The sequence below is a fragment of the Brachyhypopomus gauderio genome, chromosome 17, assembly GCF_052324685.1.
Source record: "Brachyhypopomus gauderio isolate BG-103 chromosome 17, BGAUD_0.2, whole genome shotgun sequence".
Lineage (NCBI taxonomy): Eukaryota > Metazoa > Chordata > Actinopteri > Gymnotiformes > Hypopomidae > Brachyhypopomus > Brachyhypopomus gauderio.
The window spans coordinates 11,447,257-11,472,448 of record NC_135227.1 but is presented as its reverse complement, the minus strand read 5'-3'; the positions used below and the strand labels follow the sequence as shown (position 1 = coordinate 11,472,448).

Here is a 25,192-nt window from a genome sequence, read left to right as displayed (position 1 = left end):
CAGCTGTATAAACCACAGGCACTTTAGAACAAGCGGCTCACACTTCATTTCTCGTAGAACCGCTGGCCTCAGGCAAGGGGAGCTATATCCACACTGGTAGGTGTGTGTATGTGTGTGTGTATGTGTGTGTGTGTCTTCATGCCCAGTCGAACTCAAGTGCAGGGATGCTCTATAACTCTGAAATAGTCAAGTGTGCTTACTTGGTATCTTGAATCTGAATCCTAGTCCAGTAGAGGGGCCTCATTGGACAGGCAGGCTCTACCGCTGGCTTGCGGGGGGCTTTCTCCACGGCCAGCCCAAAGCCGAGCGGAGGGGGTGGGGGCCCACATCCTGGCATAGGTGGAGGTGGAGGGGGAACCCCATACATTCCAGGTGGAGGGGGCGGAGCTCCAGGGAGGGGCGGGGGTGGAGGGGGCATGCCAGGTAAAGGGGGTGGAGGAGGTGGTGCCCCAGGGAGGGGCGGGGGTGGGGGTGGAGGGGGCATGCCAGGTAAAGGGGGTGGAGGTGGTGGTGCCCCAGGGAGGGGCGGGGGTGGGGGTGGAGGGGGCATGCCAGGTAAAGGGGGTGGAGGAGGTGGTGCTCCAGGGAGGGGAGGAGGTGGAGCAGGTCCAACTCCAGGTAAGGGGGGTGGAGGGGGCGGTGCCGTGGCTTGGGGTGGAACTGGTAAGCCACGCGATTGGCCAGGCAGAGGAGGTGGGGGCGGAGAAGCACCCGGAGACACACCCAGGCTCAGTGTAATCGAGTCTAGGTCGAGCTTTTTGGGAAGGCTGAGAGAAGGGGTTGGGCCAGTCTTGGTGGCATCCCCGTCCGGTGTTTTGATGAAGGACTCGCGGTCAGTCTGGATGCAAACGGTGCGGTAGGTCTTGTAGGGTATGTCATCTTCAGTGGAGACGCAGGCTTCACGCAGCTCGCCCCGATGGTGTGGCGATCCCTGCACCCACTCCCGCTGCAGGTCGGCGATGACCCCCTCCAGGCGGGACACCCCCACGGCGTGCTCTCCACGCAGCTCGAAGACCCTCAACTCGAAGTTGGCCTGGAGGGGTATGGGAATGTGGGCGGAAATGACAGATATTTAATTTAGGGTGCAGTAGCAATGTTTTCCATTCAAGAAACCAGCACTTGCTTCTAGTGCTTATGGTAGAGGGAAGACACACAGTGGGGTGCAAACGCCCGAGACCATCACAGTTTAACTGCAGCTGGAATGTTTTTCAGCACTCAGAAGAACAATTTGGCATTGAACTAATTCTCTGAGCTCCTCTGACATTCTTACAAACAGCTGGAAAATATTTTTCAACAGAGATCCTTCAAAGTTGAGGCTCCTGCAGCAGCAAAGGTATCGAAAATGGAGGAGAAAACTAACTGAGTCCGTATGGGCTGTCAGTCAGCAATTAACATGGTGTGTTAGCAGCACGTGTTAGCATTTGAATGTAATACAATTCAAGAGAGCACACTGGTAAAAGAAATGAAAGAAATGTTTCCTGAACTGGATATTCCAATATTGTTAGGTTTGAATTATGCTTGAATAACAACTGTCAACTAAGTAAAAGTCTGAGTAAATGTAATATTTAATATTTAAACAGTTCTTCGTCTTGGACCTTTGAACTCTTCATGTATGTACAAAATCCGTCACAGCCACCCACATCACGTTAAAGTTAACCATATCCAGCCAAAAAGTTTTTTTATTTTATTTTGAGAAATGCTGAAGGATGCCACTGAGGCGAAAAGGATTTTGCAACGCACCAGCCAAATGGTTCTGGTTATAGTGTGGTCCGTACGCCACTGAGCGAGGCACGTTAATGTCCTCTCCCATACTTTATCATTCCACTTGTCAGCACTAAACATCTCCATCCGCTCTCGCTTAAATTGAATCTGCTTGTGTCAAACAAGACACTAAAGCACAGTTGCGTAACGACGAATAACAGTATATTGGTGCATAAGGAAACATTATTCATTCTAAGAGAAACATCAGGATCACTGATTTTTTTATACTGGGCTAAATTATATAATAGAAGTCATGTGCAACATATGCCACTGTAATGGTTTATTATGGCCTACACAATTAAATACTCTTGGAAGGACTCATGGCTTAATTAATATTATATAGGCTTATAACTGTGAAGATAAGTCAGCGTTAAACTATGTATGGAATTCTTGATGACTCCATGAAGTAGGCAGTTATTTCAATATGAAGTTTAGTATAAACCAGTAAAGTTTGACAATATACAGGTTCAACATTGATGATTAATTGTTGCGACAGTTTAAAAAGGTTTTTGATGAAGACATACTGATTCTAATGAAAGATTTAATTAAATTCAAAACTAAACTAGATTTAATCCATCTTAATCTGTGTCTGCAAATCCAGCCCCGGGAGTCCATTTCTGTTTTAACTGAATGCCCAAACAAACCACCTAACAAACCAAGAGAAAATCAAAAACCACCAAACCCATTCAGACGTGTCCTCTGCCCTGAGAAGTGTGTTGAAGAGCATTAAAGATACCTGTTGACAGCATTGCCTTGTGAGCGCCTACCCTGGCCACCTTCACTGTGAAGTCCACCCTTTCTATCAGCAGACAAATTAGCATGCCACAGCATTTCCAACCAACGCTCTACCACAGCCAAATAAATCAAGCAAAGAAACATACGAGGAAAGGTTTCCTGCGGGATAGGACAGTTTCGACCGCAGGTTTTAATGGATGTGTTGCAGGGATGTGCACAGCTTGTAAACTGTGATCTTATTTCACAGGGTGAGCTGGCAGGAGGTCGGCCTCCACATGGAAACCATCACAGTGTTACGGCCCCCCCCTCCGCCCCGCCCCCCCCTCACAGTCGGTGGGCACCACACTCGGCCTGCGGTCACACATCAGCACTCGCCACTTCTTAAAGGACAAAAAAATGCTGCTACTAAATATGTCCTGTCCACAAGCTCTCGCGCTTTCATGTTGTCCATGAATGTTGGAAGTATCACAAAAGTTTCAGTGTGAAGCTTTATTTACACTCACTGTACGTGTAAATAAAAGACTAGGTGAGCTGCAACATTTCCTGGGAATAAACTTTTGAGATTCAAGATTCATTATTTTTTTGGACTCTGTACAGGCTAAACACTACACGTAAACCTAACCCTAACCATGACCAAACTATAAACCTAACCCTAACCTTAAAACCTAACCAAACTGTTACCCTAAACCTAAACCTAACCCTAAGTGTAACCCTAACCCAAACTGTAACTCTACACCTAACCATAACTCAAGGTTACCAAACCTTAACCTTAACCCTAACCCTAATCAATTAGAGTTTAAGACAAGTTCACACATTAGTCGTACACAGAGTCGGACACTGTAAATTGTGACCTGCACACATTCAGAAGACTGCAGAACAAGAGACTGTAATGGCACTGTCAGCCATTCAGCCAGTCAGTAGCAGCTCAAAAACTATACAACATCTCCATTTCCTGGGGAACTTTATTTATTGATTTATTTATTTTAAAAGAGTCATTCTTCATAATGGCCACTGAAGCTGGTTGAAGTGATCTGGCACTGAACAAGCAGCAAGCTGGTCTTGCCTTGGGCATTAATAACTGTTTTCTGTTTACTATAAGCTTCAAGGTAATGTTTATCTGACGTTTGAATGCTTTCTTTGTTATCTCACACACAGTAATATTATTGTATTGGGGACAAACACGTAGCAAATTCCTTACCAGGTCATGCTGTTTGATTTCTTTGTCTATACTGACATCTAGTGTGAGCAAATGGAACTGCTGCACTTTGACTGCACACTTTGATTCATAACAGAACAGAGTGGCACACTTACACGGATCTTTTCCACCTCCTCTTTGCATTCCCTCTTCAGCTGAAGGAGAGCAGCCTGGTGTTCTGGGAAGGTAAATGGATGCTTGGTTAGTTAATTTTTTAAGTCAAACGATGGCAGTACTAGGAGCTGTAGCAGAAGCCGTATGTGCTAGCTTTGCTGTATAGTATGTCTTGAAGGGCTTGTAGAGCACTGTGGAAGTCTTTGGTTTTCAGGTGGTCTTGAAATAGCCCCACCCTGGTCACTGGAGCGTTCCCTCAACTTCTAAACCAGCCTCCTCTGCCCATTCAGCCATCACAGCTCATGGGCTCATAAAACAGCTGCTCCTAAGCGAATACAAAGCTCTTCATATTAAATGGGTGTTTGAGCAGGGAATACACTAAAATCCACACCGAGGTACAGCTGTGAGGTACCAAACCTCACAGACGCCCTAAACCACCCCCAACGGCACACCCCCCAAACTCACACACACCCTAAACCACACCATGGACAGTAAAGATGTGTGTCTGCCACACTCGTCCCACTGCTCCTTCTTTTCAGACACTCCTGGCGTTACACCTAAAGCAGTCTGGCCAAGAGAAGCTACATTAAACTTGGGGAGATAGAGGTCTTCTGAACTTTGCATGCGAAGCAAATGTAATATGAGGGTACTGAATAAATGCAAGATTAAGTCTGATTAGTAACCCTGCTTTCCCAAACTGTATAAATGAATTGACTGGCCTGGTATTTTAAACAAAAACACGCTTGCAGTGTAGGTAAAACTGTTATTGAATTTCTACTTTGACTAAAATGGGGAAAAACTAACAAAAATGATCACTTTACAGTGTTCTAAAATGAGATCGAAATGTCAGTGTTTCACACATTCTTTTAATGAAACAAAAAATCCTCAGTGAGGAAAACGACACATGGTCCATTCAGCGTGAAGACTGAGTCCTGTATGGGTGCTGGAGTGCTGACAGTGAGAAATGTGTTAGCCTGTTCTGCCCCTGCTTCTCTGCTCTACAGGACTACAGGAGACTACCTCTGACTACAGGAGACAGACACCACAAACAGCCCGACTGCTGCTTGAGAAGATTCAAAGTGCGTAAAACAAATTTTAAAAACTGCCAGCCATTTGGCTTTAGTTTCCACCACAAAGCCAGTGTCACTTCCCTTGTTCACAGCACCTAAGAATTTGTTTAGCATTTAAGGTGTCGTTGTGAAAGAACGCCTGATGTAAGATCAAAGGCACAGAGTGGGTGGGGAGCTCTGTGGGCCTATTTCTGTCCGGGGACAGGCGTTTCTGTGGCACACAAGTGTAGGCCATCTCCTACCTGCTTCAGTGTAGCGCAAGCCGACTTTCTCCTCCTCATCCTTAGCCTTAGGTGGAGGCCACACTGCTTGAAGCCGCCCAGGGGTCCGATCCTCACTGTCTGTTGGGGAGATGATCTCAGACTGGGATTACAGAAGAGGAAAAGAGAATCAGATCCAGAGAGGAAAACACAGTCTATTTTAATGTGATTTAGCCACATTCAAATCTACATCTTGACCAAGAATTGTTTAACCATGGTCATGCTGTTTTGTTATGAATGTTATATAACAAAATAACAAAATTCCAGAAGAATGTGGGAATAAATGAATATATTTTCAAGAATTGTTTAACTTTAAAGCTAAATCAATCACATTTTATCTGGACATGCAAGATTTCCAGCAAAGGACTTATAGAGACCAAAGGATACAGCTAGACTGAAACAAAAAAAATTACTTAATCAAATTTTAAAGCCAGCTCTAAGAAAATGTAACACTATTTTAAACTTTATTTGTAGTACATACTGTAGACTTGTCAATGCTAGGGGCTTTGCTTAGAGATCTCTCGAAGATAGACTTAAGCAAATCTTTTTCATTCTTCATTTTCCTCTTGACAGCCTCTATATCCACTGACCCTTCAGCAGGGTCCTTCTTAGGAGTCTTAAAGCTCAAAAACATCTTGAAGCCATCCAGTGCTGTGTCTGGGTCTTTACCACTCTCACTTAGTGGCACGCTGCTTTCTGTATTATCATTTGCTACCCCTTCCTCTGATGTTAGATGGTTTGTGTTGTCCTTTTTCCCCTTATTTAGTTGCTCCTCATCACGGCTGTCATCCAGATTTAACAGTCGCCATGAGCGGCTCTTTGGATCAGATGCATCTTTAGGTTCGGTTTTGTTCTTGTGGCTGGTGGCCTGCTGCTTAACCTTAGCTTTGTGGACGTGCTGTCTGAGGCTCAGCAGAGCTCGGTCTGTGTCCCTTTGCTTGATCTCAGACACCGTCTCCCTGTCCTCGCCCACTGCGCCCTTCTTGAGCACTCGTAGTCCACTGAAGAGGGCAGGCAGCTGGAAGGGCTCCCTGCCCGTGGAGGAGCTGAGTGGTTTTGGGGAGGGGCTGGAGGACGGCGTGGAGGTCTGCATTTTGCCTCGCGATGGAGGAGAGACGACACTTGGCGTGGAGTCAAGTGGCGACACATCACGGTTGGTTCCTGAAAGGTCCTTTGTCACGCTGTCTCCTGGCCGAGAAGCTGAGTCTGGAGAGAAAGCGTCCGCGGAGTCAAGGGATTCTGAACTTGCAGTCTGTTCATGTGTTCTCCAACCTTGTTCTTGATGAGAAATGAGATCCTCTGAAAGCATCGAGGGGTCTGAGGCATTTTCACTCGGCAATGGTTTTAGTTTTGAGGTTGGAGATGGGGTTGTTGGTGACGTGTATTCTGATGCAGGTACATAAAGAGGGTCCTCAGTATTTGCAGATGGAGAAACCTCTTCTTTGTGATCACCACAATCTTCAGGCGTAGCTGGTTGAGTGTGGTCACTCAAGGTGGGAACCTGTGCAGCTGAAACATCTGCGTCCATATCTCCAGCTGTGTCATGTCCACCACTTTGATCTGAACTCTCCCAAGCAATCTTAGAAGGACTCTCTTGCTTGGAATTGTCTGATATGCGAGGAGAAGAGTCCACCTGCTTCTTAAGGCTTCTATCAAACCTTAACCACTTTGCAACAGAGATGTCTTTGAGATAATTATTTGAAACACTTTTGGTTGTGAGGACAGGCAGTTTAAAGTCCATCTTAGACATATCGCTCCCTGTATCCTCATGAGGCGGCTGATCTAAGTTATAATCCATAGTCTCTTCCTCTGTGTGAAGTGGCAGCGATTTCTCAGAAGGACTCAGTTTCCCAGACTCTCTTAGAGCATCTTCTCCATCTTCCTCTTCAGACTCTGTGTCACTGTAGGTCTCCACTCTGGTTACTTGCACCACCAGATCCGGGTCTGCCATGGCATGGGAGGAGGTGGAAAAAGGTCTTCTCCAACATGGAAACGGAGAGTTTTGCACAACCTCCTCCTTGCAGGACACATCCTCCTGTAATTCCTCTGTTCCATCAAAGGTAGTGCTGACATCATTGTCAGGCATGGCTCCTGAAGAATCTGTTTCAGCAGTGCTAACATGGCTGTTATCAGCGTCGTCTGGAGGGTGGAGATATGGCTCTTCTTCAGACAGACTTCGGAATGACTTTAGCAGCGGACTCTCCCCTGCTCGCCTCTCTGCGTCTGCTCTCAAAAACACGGTAGAGGATACAATCTTACTGAAGAACGATCCGGTCGAATTTTCCCCCTGAGAGTCTGGATCAGTGATAATACTTTCCATGATTATAAATCATTTAATAGTTTTCTCCTAATAAACGTAACATACAGCTCACCAGGTGAACCTAGCAAATCTCTCCCGTGTGTTTGGTCATGAAAACTCCAGTGTTTACCCCTGCTCCCACCTGTATGCACTCCCCTTTCATTTTGTTGAGGAAACAAAAGCCTTTTTGTTGAAGGTAAATCTCCACTTTCCTCTAACAAGCTCCAGGAGTGTTTCAGTTATAGCTCCATTAAAGACTCTTATCTTCTTCTTTCTGGCAAGGAAAGCTGTTCTCTTCTCAAACCAAAACATTTACTCTTTTCCACAGTGAGATTTTGGCTCTTCCAGTAAAATATTATTCCAGTGCCGTAAAGTTTGGTGAGATTCTTCTGACAATCCTGGCTACATCAACCATTTTGGGATACAAAATGTGCCTTTTTAAATAAAAACGTAAAACATGTGCAATAAAACACAGCGAGGGCAAACCTCACTCCAGGTTTGAAGCAGGCAGAAATGTTTGGAAAGGTTTAGAAATATCCCCAGCGTTGTCTTCAGAGGTTATAAAGGTTAAGTTAACTTTCCGGTGCACCGTCTCCTTCCTGTGTAGCGTATGTGTGTCCGTCCCCCACAGAACGTCTCCCCGGCAGATTGTGGAGTGTGTCACACTGCTTCACCTAGGTTCCTGCGTCTTGCTCTATTGCTTTTGCTTAGCTACTCCCTGGGTAGGAACTTCAGCAGCAGGTGTCCTATTACTTCAACAGACTTCCTCATAATGGCGTCAGGAAGAACCGCCCTCTCCCTCTCTCCCTTTTCCTTTTCCTCTCTCTCTCTCTCACTCTCTCTCTCTCCCCCTGTGTCTCTTTCTTACTGCCCGTCTCTCTCTCTCTCTCTCTCTCTCTCTCTCTCTCTCACTCTCTCTCTCTCCCCCTGTGTCTCTTTCTTACTGCCCGTCTCTCTCTCTCTCTCTCTTACTCACTCCTTTGTTGCTAATCTCCTTAGTGGTCAGGTGTTGCTTCACACCATGCATACCACCAGCTGTAAGACCCCTGTAAGTTATGCAGGCCACGCCTCTCTACCGTGCCACAGTGACAGTCAGTGATTTACATTTACATTTACATTTACGGCATTTAGCAGACGCTCTTATCCAGAGCGACTTACAAAAGTGAACAGTCAAGATGTTAGCCAAAGCTTAGGTATGCCTCTGAAGTTGAAGAGTGTTGCTTTGAATGTAGCACAGGAGTCCATTTTCAACTAGGTATGTGAAAAAGACAAATATACAAGGAAGCAAAATGAACCTTTCTTTAGTATTTAGTTCCAACATTACCTAAACAACCAATTTCACTGTTCAACTCCCCCCCCCCCCCCCCCTCTCTCTCTCTCTCTCTCTCTCTCTCTCTCTCTCTCTCACTCTTTCCTACCATTTATTCAGTACACTAACCTTAAAATGCTTGCCAAGTTCACCTCACTTGTAGTATTTATTTCAAGGTTTCTTAAAAGCGTGTCTTTATAACTCAACCACATTCCATCCAATACCTCCAGGACATGTTGTTGTCAAGATGATTTAGCAAAGCCACATTTAAGGCTGGTGAATTGTTATACAGATTTTTAAATGTTGCCTGTTGAGAGTCTCATGAAGTGGTGGCAGTTGGCAAGACACAGGTTGATCAAAAGGTTGAGTTAAAAAAAATTTAACAAGGAATTGGGCCCCCCCACGCACACAAAAAGAAGGTGCAAAGGTGTAACAAATTAAAACGTATGTGAAATAGAAGTCTACGTCATTTGCATGGTAGTGATGTATGTATAACATCATCATAGTGGTAGTAATGTACAGTAATCCCCTTAGGTACAGCTACTGTATAGCTATGCCCAGGGGATGCATACATGCATTTTCTAGTTGGTAATTTTACTGCACTGTATTGTACTGGAGTCCTGCACCCTGTGTTTAACAATGTTTTGACCAATGGACAAAATGTTTAATCTATTAATTGGTAAATATTATGAATACAGCAAAAACTTAAATTACCCCCTGAAATGTGAAAGAGGACATTGAAACAGAATACACAAGAAAAATAACTGTTAGCCTATAGGTTATAGAATAAATGTACCTAATAAGTGGAACATACATCAGTCAGAGCATATCTAATATCATAGCACACTAATAGGAATAATAGGCTAAAAGGCTTTTGCAACACACAGCTACGTCCTAGGTTAAGCACAAGTTCTCCTCAGGGCAGACCCATCTTTTGTACTTGCTTGGGACAGTACACCTGAAATCTAGACAGGCCCCAGTCCATTTGTAAAGGTCATGCCTACTCATAGTGTCTCATGTTACTCTCAAGAATACCCCAAATAAGAAATGCAGCAGGGTATAAAACCATTAAATCTTTCAATAGAACAAGTCAAATACCTAGAGTAAAGTTAACGCTTTAATTTTTATTAAAGGCATTTTGTCTACTACACCTACCACACCTGAGCTATCTGTCAGGGATCAGTGCAAAGCTTTATAATCTTGTTTTTATAAGAATACTGTTGGGAGTGTCCTGTTTTGACGGCATTAAAGAAGGTGTGTGTGCGTGTATGTGTGTGTGTGTAAAAGAGAGAGACTAACGAACAGCCAAACCATTGCGAGTGCACCTGGAGTAAGCTGGGAGAACTGGTTTTATGTAGAGCAACATACCAGCCAGTTTGTGGATACTGAAGGTGACCAACAACAAAGTCCCTTATTTATCTGATTCTCAAAACTCTTGGTTAGGTGTCTTGAGGAAACCCTACACAACTACTCTATAACTACTGTAGTGTTGTTTTCCCCTCCCAGGGCCACTTGAATGTGCGCAGGCATGCACATGTGTGCACGGGTCTGAGAACCTGGGTGTGACCTCTACACCCAATGGAAGTATGATTTTGTTCTACCGGTTTGTGAACATACAAACTGAAAGGTGTCCACTGACAATCCGAAATACCTTCTTGTCCTCAGAATTTTAAGCAGGACAAATCAGCATTAGCCAATCATTTTAGCCGAATGCTTTCGTCAGAGGCTTGTTTCACCTATTAGGGCAATTCCAAGCTAATCTCTTTATGTAAATTCCTAGTGTTATTAATTCTAAACCCCCACCCTAAAATCCCACTTAATTAATAGAAGCAGGGTGCTCATATATAAATTAATACTTTGTGTCTCCATGACTAGAGCATATGACTCAGCAAACCAACTTCATCACACCATTAATGTAGCTTGTATGAATGTGTCATTATTATTCATGTATGCATGTAAGTTGTATGATGTTGGACAGGAAATGATCTTCACGTATTACCTTATGATCTCTGTTATTAACTTTTGCTTTAGTTCTGTATGATACATAACATGAAAATTTTAATAGAAAAATCTGACTTATCTGACTTAATATATCAAGTCTGTATACTGTGTGCATATATATTTATTTTTTATATTATCTGTATATTATTTTTGGATTTGGACACTCATCACACAGACTTTTAATAGCAGTTTCATTGAGGTTTTTAGGTTGCCTTATATAATTACTAATATGTCTCAAGTTAAAGGTTAAACATAGCAAAAGAGCAATGTCTTAAATATGACTGTGTGTGTTTGTGGCTCTGAGTGAATCTTTGATGAAGAGTATGACTTCCATGTTTGTGTAACTGCTGTGTCTAGACAAAGCAAAAAAAGCATACTCCTAAATTGTAGGTTTGTGTGCTGGTCTGTTTGTGTATTACAGTGACCACTTACTGTGAGTTCAGGTTTTGAGAGGTACGGTGTGTCGCTAATGATATCATCCTCTGGTGGTGTGATCCTCAGGATGTCAAGACGGTCAGGCCTGGTAGCTTTACATAGGGGCTCATGGGAAATGGAGTCATCACCATCTAACAACCAGATCTCGTCTTGCCTCACGAAACAGTCGTCTACAGAGAAAAGAACAGAGATTCAACACTCTAACTGAGAGACTCCTCCCAAATTCAGCATTACTTTAGTGATCTTTCTTTTCTTTTTCTTTTCTACAATTTAAACTATGTTTTTAAACATGTTATTCACAATGCATTTTATAATAAAATATATTTTAGAATAAATAAATATAATAATTTATTTATTTTTCACTTTGAGACAGTGACCATGTTATAAGCATTACCTTAACCACAGATGGCAGTACATCATATTTACAGTAATGCACCTTTCTAAGGAATTAGGCTATTGCACTTAAATCTTAGCAAAACTAATATAAAAATAATTCAGTCATTATCATAATGTGAAAATTACAAGTTTTGAAACTCTGCAGTTTCTCATGGGGGGAAGCATGGCATGTTTTTAGGTAATCCAGACTTGAATAAAACATTGGCTTTAAATTTTGGTCCATATTTGTACAGGTCTCTTGAGAGGATCACAGAGATGTTCTGACAACATGAGACATTCAGTGAAACTGCAGCGAATGGTCCAGCATGTCTGAGGCTGACACATACATCCTGACAGACCTTAAGGATTACTTATGACAATCCGAACAGCACACACATCTCACACAGCACACGCAGCATATACAACACACCAGTGGGGAACCGTCAGGGCCCTCTACGCCCTCTCAGAGGGCCTAAAATATTCTTAAATAATTATCCAATTTTATTTTATCTACTTACAGTTTGACAATCGACATCTAAACAATTACAAGAATATAAGCAAATAAATTATTCAATCGTGTCTATTCAATCTGTGTTGGAAGGTGAGGGGTTAAGTGGAAGCCTGTGAGCCTGTGTCTCCCCCTATCAGGACGCCTGCTGTTCGTTTACAGAGGGCCTGGCAGTTATAATTCAGCGCAATACCAGTTTCAAATGACAGCAAAATTGACCAATCATATCTTCTCTCTTAGTGGGCGGGCTTAACTGTATGATAATTTCCGCCCGCTGTGGCGACGCTAGCTGTCGTAGCACCACCGCTAGCTAGTTTCGATTCATCCCTTTGACGTCCTCGTGCGCGCTGTTTACATATTCCGCTTCCGAGAACCACGGATCTGTGAACCTTTTTTTGTTTGGAAACTTATTTTGCTTAAGACGTTATCTAGTACATATATTATTGTTTATTGCGTTTTTAAAGCTGTACTGTCGTCTGTTTTTCTTTATTCTTTATTGCAGTTTAGTAAGAAAGGAAACAATTTTTTTCGGGGGGGGGGGGGGGGGGGGGGGGGCAGCGGGCCCAGGTTTAAAGGTCACGGTTCGCTACTGCAACACACACATCTCACACAGCACACGCAGCACATACAACACACACAGACAGGCCCGTTGACAGTCTTGCTGGGGCCCGGGACAAGAAAGTTTCATGTACCAGCCGGCTACAGTCGCTGGATCAAACCATTTTTCAGTGGGAGGTGGGGGTGTATGCACTTAATGGAAAATATGCAGATAGGTAAAAAACATATATATTTTAGCCATTGAGCTTATTTTGAGTACAGAATTTTATATTAATGAAAGATTTCAAGATTATTTAAAAATTATAGACTTTAAATAAAAAATAAATAGCTGGGCTCTTTGATGGGCCCCCTGGCCCTGGGGCCCGGGACAACAGACCCGGTTGTCCCCCCCTGTCGAAGGGGCTGCACACAGATCACACATCTCACACAGCACACACATCTCACACAGCACACGCAGCACATACAACACACACAGCCCACACATCTCACACAGCACACGCAGCACATACAACACACACAGCCCACACATCTCACACAGCACATGGCATAATCGATCCACTGGATCCAGGTTGAATGACGCTGTAGTTCATCTGTGATTACAATGTGTTTGGAAAGAGCCCTTTCCACTCGCACTCGTCCCAGGTGTATGAACCCCTGTGTGAGCATTAGTAGGATAGGTGACCCTGGAGGCCGAGGCAGCTGGGGAGGTCAACACTCTTCCCCACACTGGCTTTGTGCTTTAGGGATACAGGGACACACGTGTTCACATCACTCCCTCCTCCCTGTGTGATTACATCACATCACTCCCCTCCTCCCTGTGTGAGCACACATCACATCACTCCCCTCCTCCCTGTGTGAGCACACATCACATCACTCCCCTCCTCCCTGTGTGAGCACACATCACATCACTCCCTCCTCCCTGTGTGAGCACACATCACATCACTCCCTCCTCCCTGTGTGAGCACACATCACATCATTCCCTCCTCCCTGTGTGAGCACACAACACATCACTCCCTCCTCCCTGTGTGAGCACACAACACATCACTTAAATGAGAGCAGCATAGACCTGCACCACTACAACACTGTAGAAATTAAATCACATTCACTTTAAATAGCTCAGCATCCCTAAACTGAACAGTTTTGCTGTTACATTGAATTGTTGGTCCTCTGCACTCTGACTCACGCTGCATTGCTCACTCAACAATTTTTGAGTGAAAAAAAATGTGTGTGTGTGTGTGTGTGTGTGTGTGTGTGTGTGTGTGTGCAAGTGCATGTGTGTGTGCTCATGCATGTGTGCATGTCACACTGTGTTAGTTTTCTGCGAGGCCTCACCAACACCTAATAGCTAAATGATATAGTAAGCAAATTAAAAGCATTTATATCGACTAACTTTTGAATTATCATTATTTTAATTATTGGAATTATTTTGCATCATGAGTTTCCTGTGAGTGTTTTGAATGAAGACTATTTGAAGCACTCCTACTTCTAGTCTGCCTATAAAAACCTGCAATATCATTCAGTTCTACACTTGCCCGCAGTGTGAGATGAAGAGCAGTTAACCATAATTACAGAGGCCGTGGACGGGTGGAGAAGCCTTGTCAGGATTAATAATGTTTCATTATGATAATGCATCTCTGGCTCAGGCTGGCTAGACCTCGCATTGCTGACTGTACTCTTGGCACAACTCCAAAAGCCCAGGGATAGTCCACTCTCCTCCCCACTCTGCAGAAACGGCCCGACAAACCCCAGCACACACAGCCTGGACCCGAATCACTTCAGCCTCCAACGCATTTTAAAAGCAACATCTCAGTCTATGCAGTGCAAGCATATGTCATAAGGTTCAATTTGAATGACAAGACAAACAACACTAAACCTTCTTTCACATGAGAAACCATCAAGCTGTAATTTGACTATATTTATCCCCAGCATGTTGTGTGTAAACACACCCTCTAGAGATGTTATAAGAAGTGAAACAGTGCAACCTTCTGGACTTCAGCCAAAGTGCTCCATTACACACCACACAGATTCCCACCGGTGGTCCCTTTATTAAGGGGAATGAATAGAAACAATCAATGCATGTGTACTCGACCAATACAAACCTGTGTGTCTTGTGATTGTTCACTTCAAAAGTCAATTAAGCAAGACTGGTCTAATACAATATGTAGGTTACTCTCATAATAAAGCCTGCTGAATTTCAGTTTATGGAGAAAACATTAGTAGTGGAGAAATGCTTTCTCAGAATGTCAGTGCATGTCCAGTTCATTTCTCCAGTCTCATTATCACTACCTTCGAACACGACTGCATCTGAGCAGGTAAAGAGGTGCAGAACATGAGGTGGCCTGCAGCCAAGATTAGAGTCACCGTGGACTTTTAAACTGAAGTTGTAGGCTTACGGATTTTCAGAGGGATGGATTTTCATTCTTATCTGAATCACATGAGGGCTAGTTCACAGCCAGCTTTGGTTGCAGAGGGCCTGGTAAAGCCTCTAAGATCTACCATGTAGTTACTGACTGCACGCAAATACTTTCCTGAAACATGCCGGCTGGCTTGAGTCTCTCTGACAAACATCTTTTCTAATATTTAAATATCTAAATCATCTAATGACTGTTGAGTTTTATCCCTTCTCACCAACACATTAGCATGTTACTCTATTGGACCAATATATTCACAGAACTCTGATTCTTTCTTCATGATTAGTTCTGATTACTTCATTGCTATGGATAGACATGTCAACAGGAGCACGTCAACAGAAGTAGCACCTGCTAAGCAGAACCCACTGAGGAAGCTAATGATTGTTTTCCAGGACTTTCTATTTGGTCTTGTACAGTGGACTTACCTTACAGTCTTGAACATAGGCTTGCAGCCTAAAGAGGTATTGTACTCTTAATGATACAATTTAACACTAAAACCCCCTCAGTCTGAACACGAAGTTCTGAGGAAGGACTTTTGGTAAGCTTTTAAGATAATGACAGTGAACTATTAGAGTAAGCTTAAGGCCAGACTTTGAGGCAGGTGTGCACACGCACACACACACACACACACACACACACACACACACACACACACACACACACTGGGTAAATCAGAGATCAGTAGTAGAAAGGAAAAGATTTCAGGGTGTTATCTAACCCCTGGATGCCCCCCAGTCATGGACAATTAGCTCAGTTTCTTGAAAGCAGCATTATGTTTAAAGGCTGTTTAAAGATTCTGTCCCTCTGCACGTTTCCTTCTGTTGTCACTGTGCAACCTGAATGTCTGCACCCAACAAACAAAATGGCACATGGCTGTATTAGTGTGCATTACCATTTGTCTGACTGGCTCCTTCTAAATTGACCTCAGCCTAAAAAAAAAACATCTCCCCCTCCCTACACAGCCACTTGTATCAAATACAGTGTTCAGTTTTGCGCCCTACCAGAGAAACCAAATACATTCATTCATTCCCTTAGTCTGCCTGCAAAGCTTTATTCTAACAATATCTATGATGTTCTAACACAGGCCATCATAGCTATTAGAATAAAGGGTTTTTTGGGGGGTGGTTTACACAATTAGTGTTGATGGAGAAGCATACAAACCAATATGAGATAAATGAAATAATGTGAACAGAATAGCTGTCTGTGTGAGTTTATTGTACCTGACAGCCTGACAGGCAGCTGTGGGGTCAGTTTATTATGATAATGTCCACTATCATTGTTAAAATCAGACTCATCACTCAACACATGGGCTGGACATAGTCACTGAAGTGCTAACCCAGCTAATACAGCTGAGGTCACATGTCCAGGGCTAGTGCCCTATATGATGAACACTGCCCATGATTAAAGATTTGTTTCCACATTTCCACTAAATTATAGACTCCTACATAGAGAGTCACAGTGAAAGGCATACCAAAAATATACTGTACATTTATATGCTTGTTCTGAATTGTTAACAGAAATGTAGGTTGTCTGTGTGATCGTTTGGGTCACAGTGCACCCAGCAGGACTATCATAGCAAGCGGCAGCAGGACATTCCAGTAGCCACCACTCTCTGAAGTTCCTGCTGCTTCTTTATCGACCGAACATCCTGCTGAGTGTGGAGTGGCATCTGTGGTGCAGTCTTCTTCTCTAAGACTTTTGTTCCAATTCCAAAGACACAGAGAGAGCTGGTGAGTTTGCTGGACGCATTGGAGAGAAAGACCGTTTGTGTCCTGATATTAAAGATGTCAATTATAATCCAGTATAATCTCAGCCCATACAAGCCAACAGGTGAAAAACACAGTCTGAGTAATCAACAGTATTAGAATATAGTAGGAAACTGTGGTGGCTTGAGGAAGCTCCTGTAGGCAAACACTTCATGGCGTTTGTTCACTGCTCATGGTCACACGGTGCCTTTGTCACTGTGATGACTTGTGTCTCCTAACTCATCTGCCGGGCCACTTCCCGGAACGCCCACTTCTCTCTCGTCTCAGTACGCTGCCAACTGTCCTTCCTCTTTCTCTGGCTGGGCGCCACCCCAGCAGAGACGTGCTGGCTACAGGGAGCGGGTGGAGCGGGTCTGCTGCTGGTTGGAAGGACACAGTAACGCAGTAGGACCCTCACTAGCCCTCCTCACAGGTCCACTCAAAGAGGAGAGAACAGCCACAGAAAATAAACCCAGCCGGCCCAAAACAAGCACAGTCATTTATCCTCCACTGACCTGGCAGACAGCTGGCATGAAATGCAATAGCCTGACCTCTTTATTTTTAGATAGAGCAGGAGGCAAAAGAAAAATGCTATTAGTTCAAGGATGGTTGATTTTACCGTATTTCACCACGTTGAACTGGGTGATAAATAAGTGGTTAAATTCACCATAGCCAATCAGTGAAAATATAGATGGTGAGTCTGCAGCTGCATCTCAAGCAGGACCACAAAAAGGAATTTGCCTGAATGTGCTTGTGACTTATTCCAAAAGATTACACGTTAGGTGTAATTATGGGTAATCAATGGGAGCTATTCTGGATGTGTCATACCCCATTGAAAGAGAAGAAGTGTCCTCTTTGGTCCCCCGGATCAGAGTCAGTTTCATTATGGGGAAAGAATTGGACCTTATCTGAGTTCATTCACATGAACACAGAACAGAATACGTAGTGTTCTCTACACTGCTTGCTGCCCGTCAGGCCAGAAAACACAACCTTATCATATGACTCTTGGAAATAATCCATTTCATATGACCCAGTCTGACTCATTTATATCATTAAGGTATTCCTGACATCCACTCTCTGAGCCAGAGGAGATGGGCAGAGCAGAGTCACTGCCTCCACACTGATTACAAGGAGGAGTGGGTCAAAATCTATGAACAACCAATAACTTGTAGTTTTTGGTTTAGTGTTGGCTAAACACTGAAGAATTTTTAATTTCTTTAATCAGAATTTGTGCCAGAGATGTTACTGACAGATGAGGGACATCTGACTGACTGCAGTCATGACTTAACCACACTGTCCTGGGTGTGTCCACACTGTCCTGTGTCTCACCACATTTTGTCCTGGGTGTGACCACACTTTGTCCTGGGTCTCACTGTACTTTGTCCTGGATCTGACCACACTTTATCTTATGTCTGACCACACTTTGTCCTGGGTCTGACCTCACTTTATCTTATGTCTGACCACACTTTGTCCTGGGTCTGACCCCACTTTGGGAGCCACTGCCATGCACTTTGTGAACTGTGAAGGTGGAATTCTCACCAACATTGTTCTTGAAGTGCTATTTTTCCCTTTACGGTTGCCCTGATAACATTTCAAGAGTAATTAATTATTGAAAGAAGTATCTCGTCACTCGAGATACTATAACAACTTTGGTTGTCCACATGATCCAAGTGTCTGTGTCTGAAGGAGAGGGCTTTTTTGTTAAACTAAAGCATGCTGCACAGAATACATGAACAATAATGCAGTTGCTCATTCTGCATATATGTATATATATACAAGAGCTCCATCAGCCTCTCAGCACAGCTTCAGACTGCACTAGACTTCAGGGTTTACTGCTTTCTGCTTTTGAAATGCCACTTACACATGAGCCATCATTCTTATCATCAGAATACATGGAAATCAATTGAAATCTGCCATGCATCATTTACAATTCTGGGGTGATTTGTGTCTATGATAAAGAATGGTAAGTGATCAAGGGCAGGAATAGCTATCTGCACAAGATTATTATAAACTGACAGTCAGGTGGGGGATATAAACATCTAAAAATCTATACAAACTGTATAATTTGCAGTGTATAAATGCAATTAATCGCATTAAATGAATTAATTGATCTTTGCCATGGGCATTCTGGGAAGCTATGCAGACAATATATTTGTCACTGTATGAATCTAATGTAATCATGACCTAATGGCTTTAGCCAAGAGCAGAGAATTGACCTTTATGTAATAACCCCTGCTTAACCAGACAGCCTCTCAGAGGAGCCAAAATAGGCACTGCCATGAATAATAATCTATGATCAAATCAGCAGGCGAGTTGGAAACTACGCAGGACAGCTTAGAGTGGGTTGGCATATCCCCCAGCAAAGGAAACTGTGAGGTACAATGCCTGATAGTTGATAAGCAAATCACATAATCCACTGATCTGAGGTCTGTAAAGTTTGCAAATCGATGTATTGATAGTCAGGTACATTTATTCAGCTGTCCCTGTACCCATGATACAAATACTGTGCTTCTGTTCTCGTGGCACAGAGCCTTATTCTTCATTTCTAGATCATTCCCATGAAGACGTCAGCCTGGATTTCTTTAAACCAAGGCTGCATGTCTTTTCCTCAACCTTTTCCAGAGGTGTGCAGTACTCTGGCAGTGTGTGAGTTAACATAATGTCCATGGGGGCAGCACAAATCTTTGAGCACAAGGCCAATCAAGTCACTTTGATCTATGGTGGGGTGGCATGTTGGAGGCAGGCTGTATTTTGGAGGCTTACAATGTGACTCCCACTCACACATATGCACATGTTCGCTTTCAGAATATTCTCTAATGGATCTTTAATAGAGGGACCTAAATTAATATTATCTTTAAAAAAATCACATGACCACAAAAGAATTATGGTATTGAGTGTGTATCGACTTATTAGTGAAATATTTTAGCTACTGCAGAAATATATTTGTATTGTAATCAAAGCACAACACATGCTTGTTTTGTAACAGACTAGAAAGCATTCTGTCCTCCATGTGCCAAAACTGGTAAGGAGATAGAGGTCGTTCATAGGCCAGAAGAGGTCATTCATAACTTCTCAATCCCCAAATCTGCCTGATGGCTTCTATCTGACCCATGCAGCAACTAGTGTTTTAATCAAATAATTCCATTAAAGTGGGTAGTCCAGCTTTCATAGAAACCTGCTTTGGGATACATGGATAAATGTTACTTTCACTCACCTGTAGCCGTAGAAGCAGCTGTTTTGGCAGTGTTCCATCTGGAGTTCCCAGCTCCCTCTCGGCTGAGGTTCAGATCCAGCCGTGCAGTAGTTCTACAGTTGCCATTCTGATCTATAATCTTTGACGTGACCTTGGGATGGTGCTGTTGCTCTGCCCATAAACGAGCTGCTTCGTGGGACCCCCTATCTCCATGTTTCTCATCGCTACAATGTTCTTCAGGCAACAGGACGATGCGGTGGTTGAGTTGGGGACTCGACAGCTTGGAGGATAGTGGTGACAGGACAGGGGACATGTTCTGGAGACTGTTGGTGGGTGGGAAGGACACATTGAAAACCCCAGAAAGGGACGGGGATATAGGACTTTTACTCCAGGATCTTAAGTTGGAGGCTCCAGGCTGAGCTTGAGCACATTGTGAGGTGGGAAGCCTCAATAACTCAGAAGATCTGCTCTGGATATTTGACTCCCACTTGTTCCCCTGAGGAGAGATTTCATTTAGGGTGCTCAGCTCTTCTTGACTCTTCTCACCTCTTCTTGAGTTTTTCGTTCTTGTATGAAGCACGTATGAAGCATTCACAGCACCAGGGGAAGCCGCTTTGGTCCACAGAGTGGAATTATGGTCCTGCGCATCCTCTGTCATCACTTTAAATATCAGGTCTCGCCTGTTGATTTCATCAAACTGCTGATTATAGCTCTTACCTCTAGGCATCAAACTCTCATGTATAGTAAAGTTGCTTTCCATGCTGGGTCGTGTGTTATTCTCCCCACTCATTCGCTCCTGTTGGATATGGTCAAATGACTCTTCTATGAAAGCACAAGATGGAGCTTCATAATCCAGGCAGAGTGAGTCCTCAAACTCAGCAAATTCAGTACAGAGATCCGTTTCTGACCCAAATGGATGTGAGTCCGTGATGTCCCAACCTTCCTGAGTGGGGTGGAAAGGTCCTTCCACTGGCAGTAAATGCTTGGTGTTGTGAGCCCAGGGACCTGAGCTGGAGGCATGAACAGCAGCTGAGTGTCCATGAGCCTTTTCGGGTCCAGCTGCCTCCAAATTAGATCGCCAACACTCAGAAGCTGTGGTGCTTTCCATGTTCTTCTTCACGTTGCCCTGAGAGACCTCCTCATTACAGTCAGTCTTCTTTCCACCCAGTTTTTTAAACTTTCGGACTCCTAATGCCCCTGTTTTATGCTCTGGGGACAGTGACAAGGCATGCTGAAGATTGCTGCTGCTAAGTCCATCTGCGAGACTTCCCTCTGTTCCTTCAGGCTGACCCTGGAGCTTACCGTCCTGGTTGCCCATTCCTATCCTGGCTGCACAGTCGCTGCACAGCGACAGCAGGTCCATCAGTAGCTGGCAGTGTTCTGCAGATAGCCAGGGAAGCTTAGCTAATGCTCCCTTTGTCACTCCACAGGCCTGGAAGATGTCGCCTGCTGGCCTGTAAGACTGGCTTCTTTGTTTGGCCCAAGCTGGACTTTCACCCGGACGGTCATGCTGATTAGCGTACAGGGGGCGGTGGTCACGAGGTGAGTTCTTCCAGCCTGGAGCCCTCCCAATGGGGAAATACAGGCAGATATGGCTGGATTCTTCTATAGGTTTGTACAGACAGAGTACTGTATGGGTGCCCTCCATTATAAGAGTCATTTAATTAATTAAACACTTGCATCAAATGGAAAAGCTTTCCCAGGATTCCTAGCTTTTGTGGTGGAACTCTTGGGAAAGAGCTGATTGTTTTAGAAGGTTTTCATCACCTGGGTGATCAAAGGGTCTGTAAAAGAGAAAGGATGGGAACAGAACAAATGCTTTAGAAAATGTCTGACAATGCAACATTTAATTAGTGCAAGTGGAAATTCAGTTTACTTCTGTCAGTTTACTAATGAAACGTCTCTGGTTACACAGAAATGCAGGGCAAAATTAAATTTCAAATGACCCCTTTTAATCATTTCAGAGTATCAGTTTAAACTTACTACATGATGACTACAGGCATATATTTTCTATGAAATTTTTCTTATAAACATGTTGAGTGAAATAGTAAGGAATGGAATACAAATTAGAACCTCTGCTGTGTTAAGACAAAGTCAGAATGCAAAACAACATAATGCTATTATGCAAAATTAGGCTTCTGTAGCCAACTGCTTGAATGAGCATTTCCTGGAACACTCAAAAGGAGATTAAGAAATTCAAATAAACTGTGGTCTGGCCAAAGCAAAGTGTGTGTGTGTGTGTATATATATATATATATATATATATATATATATATATATATATATATATATATATATATATATATATATATATATATATATATATTGCTCTCCTCAAATAAATAAATAAATAAATGTGTGTGTGTGTGTGTGTACGTGTACACACAAAATAAAAATTAAGTACAATTAAACGAATTAAATGGCAATAAACAGGTCATAGTCTCACTGCGTTAATTTACTGTTATTAATAACTTATGACTTAATTCTTTAATTTGCATCAGTGGTTCGCTGCTATTTCCACGTGTGGTAACGTACCAACGACCAACGACACGATGGAAAAAAAATAACTAGCATATAGTTATTCCAGAAACCATGTATCACAACTGTGAAGAAATAGCGCGTTAAGTTGTGTATTCTTGTGGTGCTTCAGCAAATAGAGCTACAGACAGCATGCATCTCTAGTTCCGCAGTATCTACACCTTACGTAACAACCGCAAAATCAACAATCAGGCATTTAAAGTGCACGGAGCGACGCGCGCGCTTACCCTTTTCGCTTGCATGACGGGTTTGCCCTCTTCGATCTCCGTTAGACAGTCCAGCTCAGCTCCGTCTTTTGGAGGGCAGCGCGCTCACCTTGTACCTGACAGACGCGTGCTCCTATTAGCGAGAGCAGCGTTGCGCCCTGCCGCTGTGATTGGTTGTCCACATGTGTGTAGGGGCTGAACTGTGTCATACCTCAAGAGCAGGAGCGGTGCAGCTGCGTGTTTTCAGGTGCAGACGAGATCACGCAGGGAGGTCCACTTACATACGCGCTATAGTCGAAAACTTAAAGGGGACCAGCAGCGAATGCGGCCGCGTAATATGATACGGTATTTATAGGGCTGGTTGCACCAAGCAACCGATAAAGGATGTGGACCTGTTTCATTTAGCTTGCGGATAGTATGGTTGCTTTTTAAAATGATAAGTTCGGCACTGGCCCTGAAGCGCGAACTAAACGGGAATGAGATAAACAAAGTCTTTAATATGAATGGCCTTATTAGTAGCCCCAAGCACTGTACTTTGTGTAATAAAATAAATATTGCTTATATACAAGGAAATTAGTAAGGAGAAAACTTGTAATATAACCGATTACCAATAAGCCAGGTACTGAAATTAAGCTTTATTTCCAATTTGATAAGAATGGTCTTATCAAAAGTACATTTTATATATATTTTCACTCACGTAACATATCATGAAGTTTAATTTAGTGCATTGGAACAGCACTGATGCAATTATTTTAAAGGTAATTAATCTAAAAGGAATCTGTTCGTGCAATGCACATACATCAACCTGTGTTGTTAAGCATACAGGATTTTCGAGTTTGATGGTAACGATCCACGTTGGGGGTGTTCGTGGATCTGGATGAATAGTTAGTACCAATATGGTCATGCTGCTTTATCTCTAGTCGCGTTCAATGTGCATTAATGCCATATGACATTCATCAGATGCAGCAACCGGCTTCCTGTAGTTGGGATGGTACCGATACAGTTCGCCAGACTCGGAGGGTCATGCCCACTCTGCCCAGGATTTGTGCATCTTGATGTCTTTTTTTCAGTATTTTTTAAATTATGTATTATCCAGACAGATGCATTTATTTACATATGATATGGTGTGCAAAACGTTGCATGTGTTATTGTGGGACAAATCCTAAATTAATCTATGCAATATTACAATATTACTACATGTGCAAAACTAATGTTTGAAGTATGATCACTGATTGGATAAGTTAAAAAGTCAAATTATTACACTTATTCTGGCACTTTCAGCAAATCTTTGGACTTATAGCACAGAGCACTGGGTAATTGTGCAAAGTACTGACAAAGTACTGCTGTAGTACTATATTATAGTAATATACGATACTTGCTATATAGTGTGAAACATGTAAACAACATGTTAAATGTAAATAACTTTCCAAATCAGGTATTTAGTCTGTTTGTGTGTTTGTATTGCAGCAGGTGTATAAGAATTTGAAAGATTTAATTACATGTCTTTAGATTTCAGGATAAAATATGCAGAGGTGGGCATTCCTGGTTCAGAAAGTAAAAGTCTTTTATTTTAGTCTTAGATTTTGCTTAGGCTTCTTCTTACTGACTCCAGTAATTTACCTGGCTTGCACTAATTAGAAATTCTATCAAGCTTGAGTAAAATCCTGGGAAGGTGTGTCCAGATGTGTCTGGACGTGTCATACATACGCTGACAAGATTGGCAAATTAAATGTAGTATTGTTGTTTTGAGATTTGACCAGTAGAGGGCAGCAGATAACTATGGACAGTCACATACTAACCCACAATGAAGGTCTGGTTCGGGATGAAGTGGGGAAACTGATAGGCTACTGGGGATTATCCTTTAAAACGGAATTTTAATAACTTAAAATATTAGATTATAAGATAACGCTACAACTGGCCAATGTAGTAAAACTGTTGCTAATACACTGATAACAATTTCAAAATAACACTATCAACAAACACACTTAAAAAATATTTTTTTAATTGGAGATTTAGACAAATAGCCAAATTAATACCTACCGCACTGATATTTTAAATAGACTTTAAATCGAATAGTTTTTATATAGTAAACAAATAGTTTATATTTCCTCAGCACTTTAAAAATCACTGACTAATCTTTTCAAACTCAACTTACTAATCGTTTATTTTAAACTCATCATTATGAAAAGCACCTTTACCTCATGTAAAACTGCAGTTAATTTGAATTCTTATAAACATAGTTCGCTCACCGCATGTCTATTAAATATCCCTGTGTGTTCAATCTCAGCATTAACTCGCATATAAATGTACTGCATATGCTGCGGTGGTGAACACTAGCTCTGTTTGTTTTATTGGCTTCCTCTGTGTAGGGACTGTGCGCGTGCACTGCGGCCGTGTATCCATAGGGACCACACAGCGCATACGTGGCTCGCGGATGCAGCGCGAGACTCCTGTCGAATGCTGCATTATTCTGGCTGAA

General features: G+C 42.9%; 1 protein-coding gene across 2 annotated transcripts in view; it reads right to left on the bottom strand.

The window, feature by feature from the left end:
• The window catches only part of LOC143480295 (formin), a 58,160-nt gene extending 35,211 nt beyond the window's left edge, over positions 1 to 22,949 (bottom strand). The window contains exons 1-6 of one of the 2 annotated variants that reach the window (XM_076977878.1): positions 22,735 to 22,949; positions 19,991 to 21,753; positions 11,177 to 11,349; positions 5,118 to 5,238; positions 3,808 to 3,869; positions 201 to 1,033 (exon numbers count right to left, since the gene is read on the bottom strand). In XM_076977878.1, coding sequence (XP_076833993.1) covers positions 201 to 1,033; positions 3,808 to 3,869; positions 5,118 to 5,238; positions 11,177 to 11,349; positions 19,991 to 21,629 — 2,828 coding nt within the window. In that variant the 5' untranslated portion in view covers positions 21,630 to 21,753; positions 22,735 to 22,949. Of the gene's footprint in view, positions 1 to 200; positions 1,034 to 3,807; positions 3,870 to 5,117; positions 5,239 to 5,616; positions 8,297 to 11,176; positions 11,350 to 19,990; positions 21,754 to 22,734 lie in introns of those variants that run through there. The other variant, XM_076977877.1, reaches the window with a different exon arrangement.
• Positions 22,950 to 25,192: the final 2,243 nt, after the last annotated feature.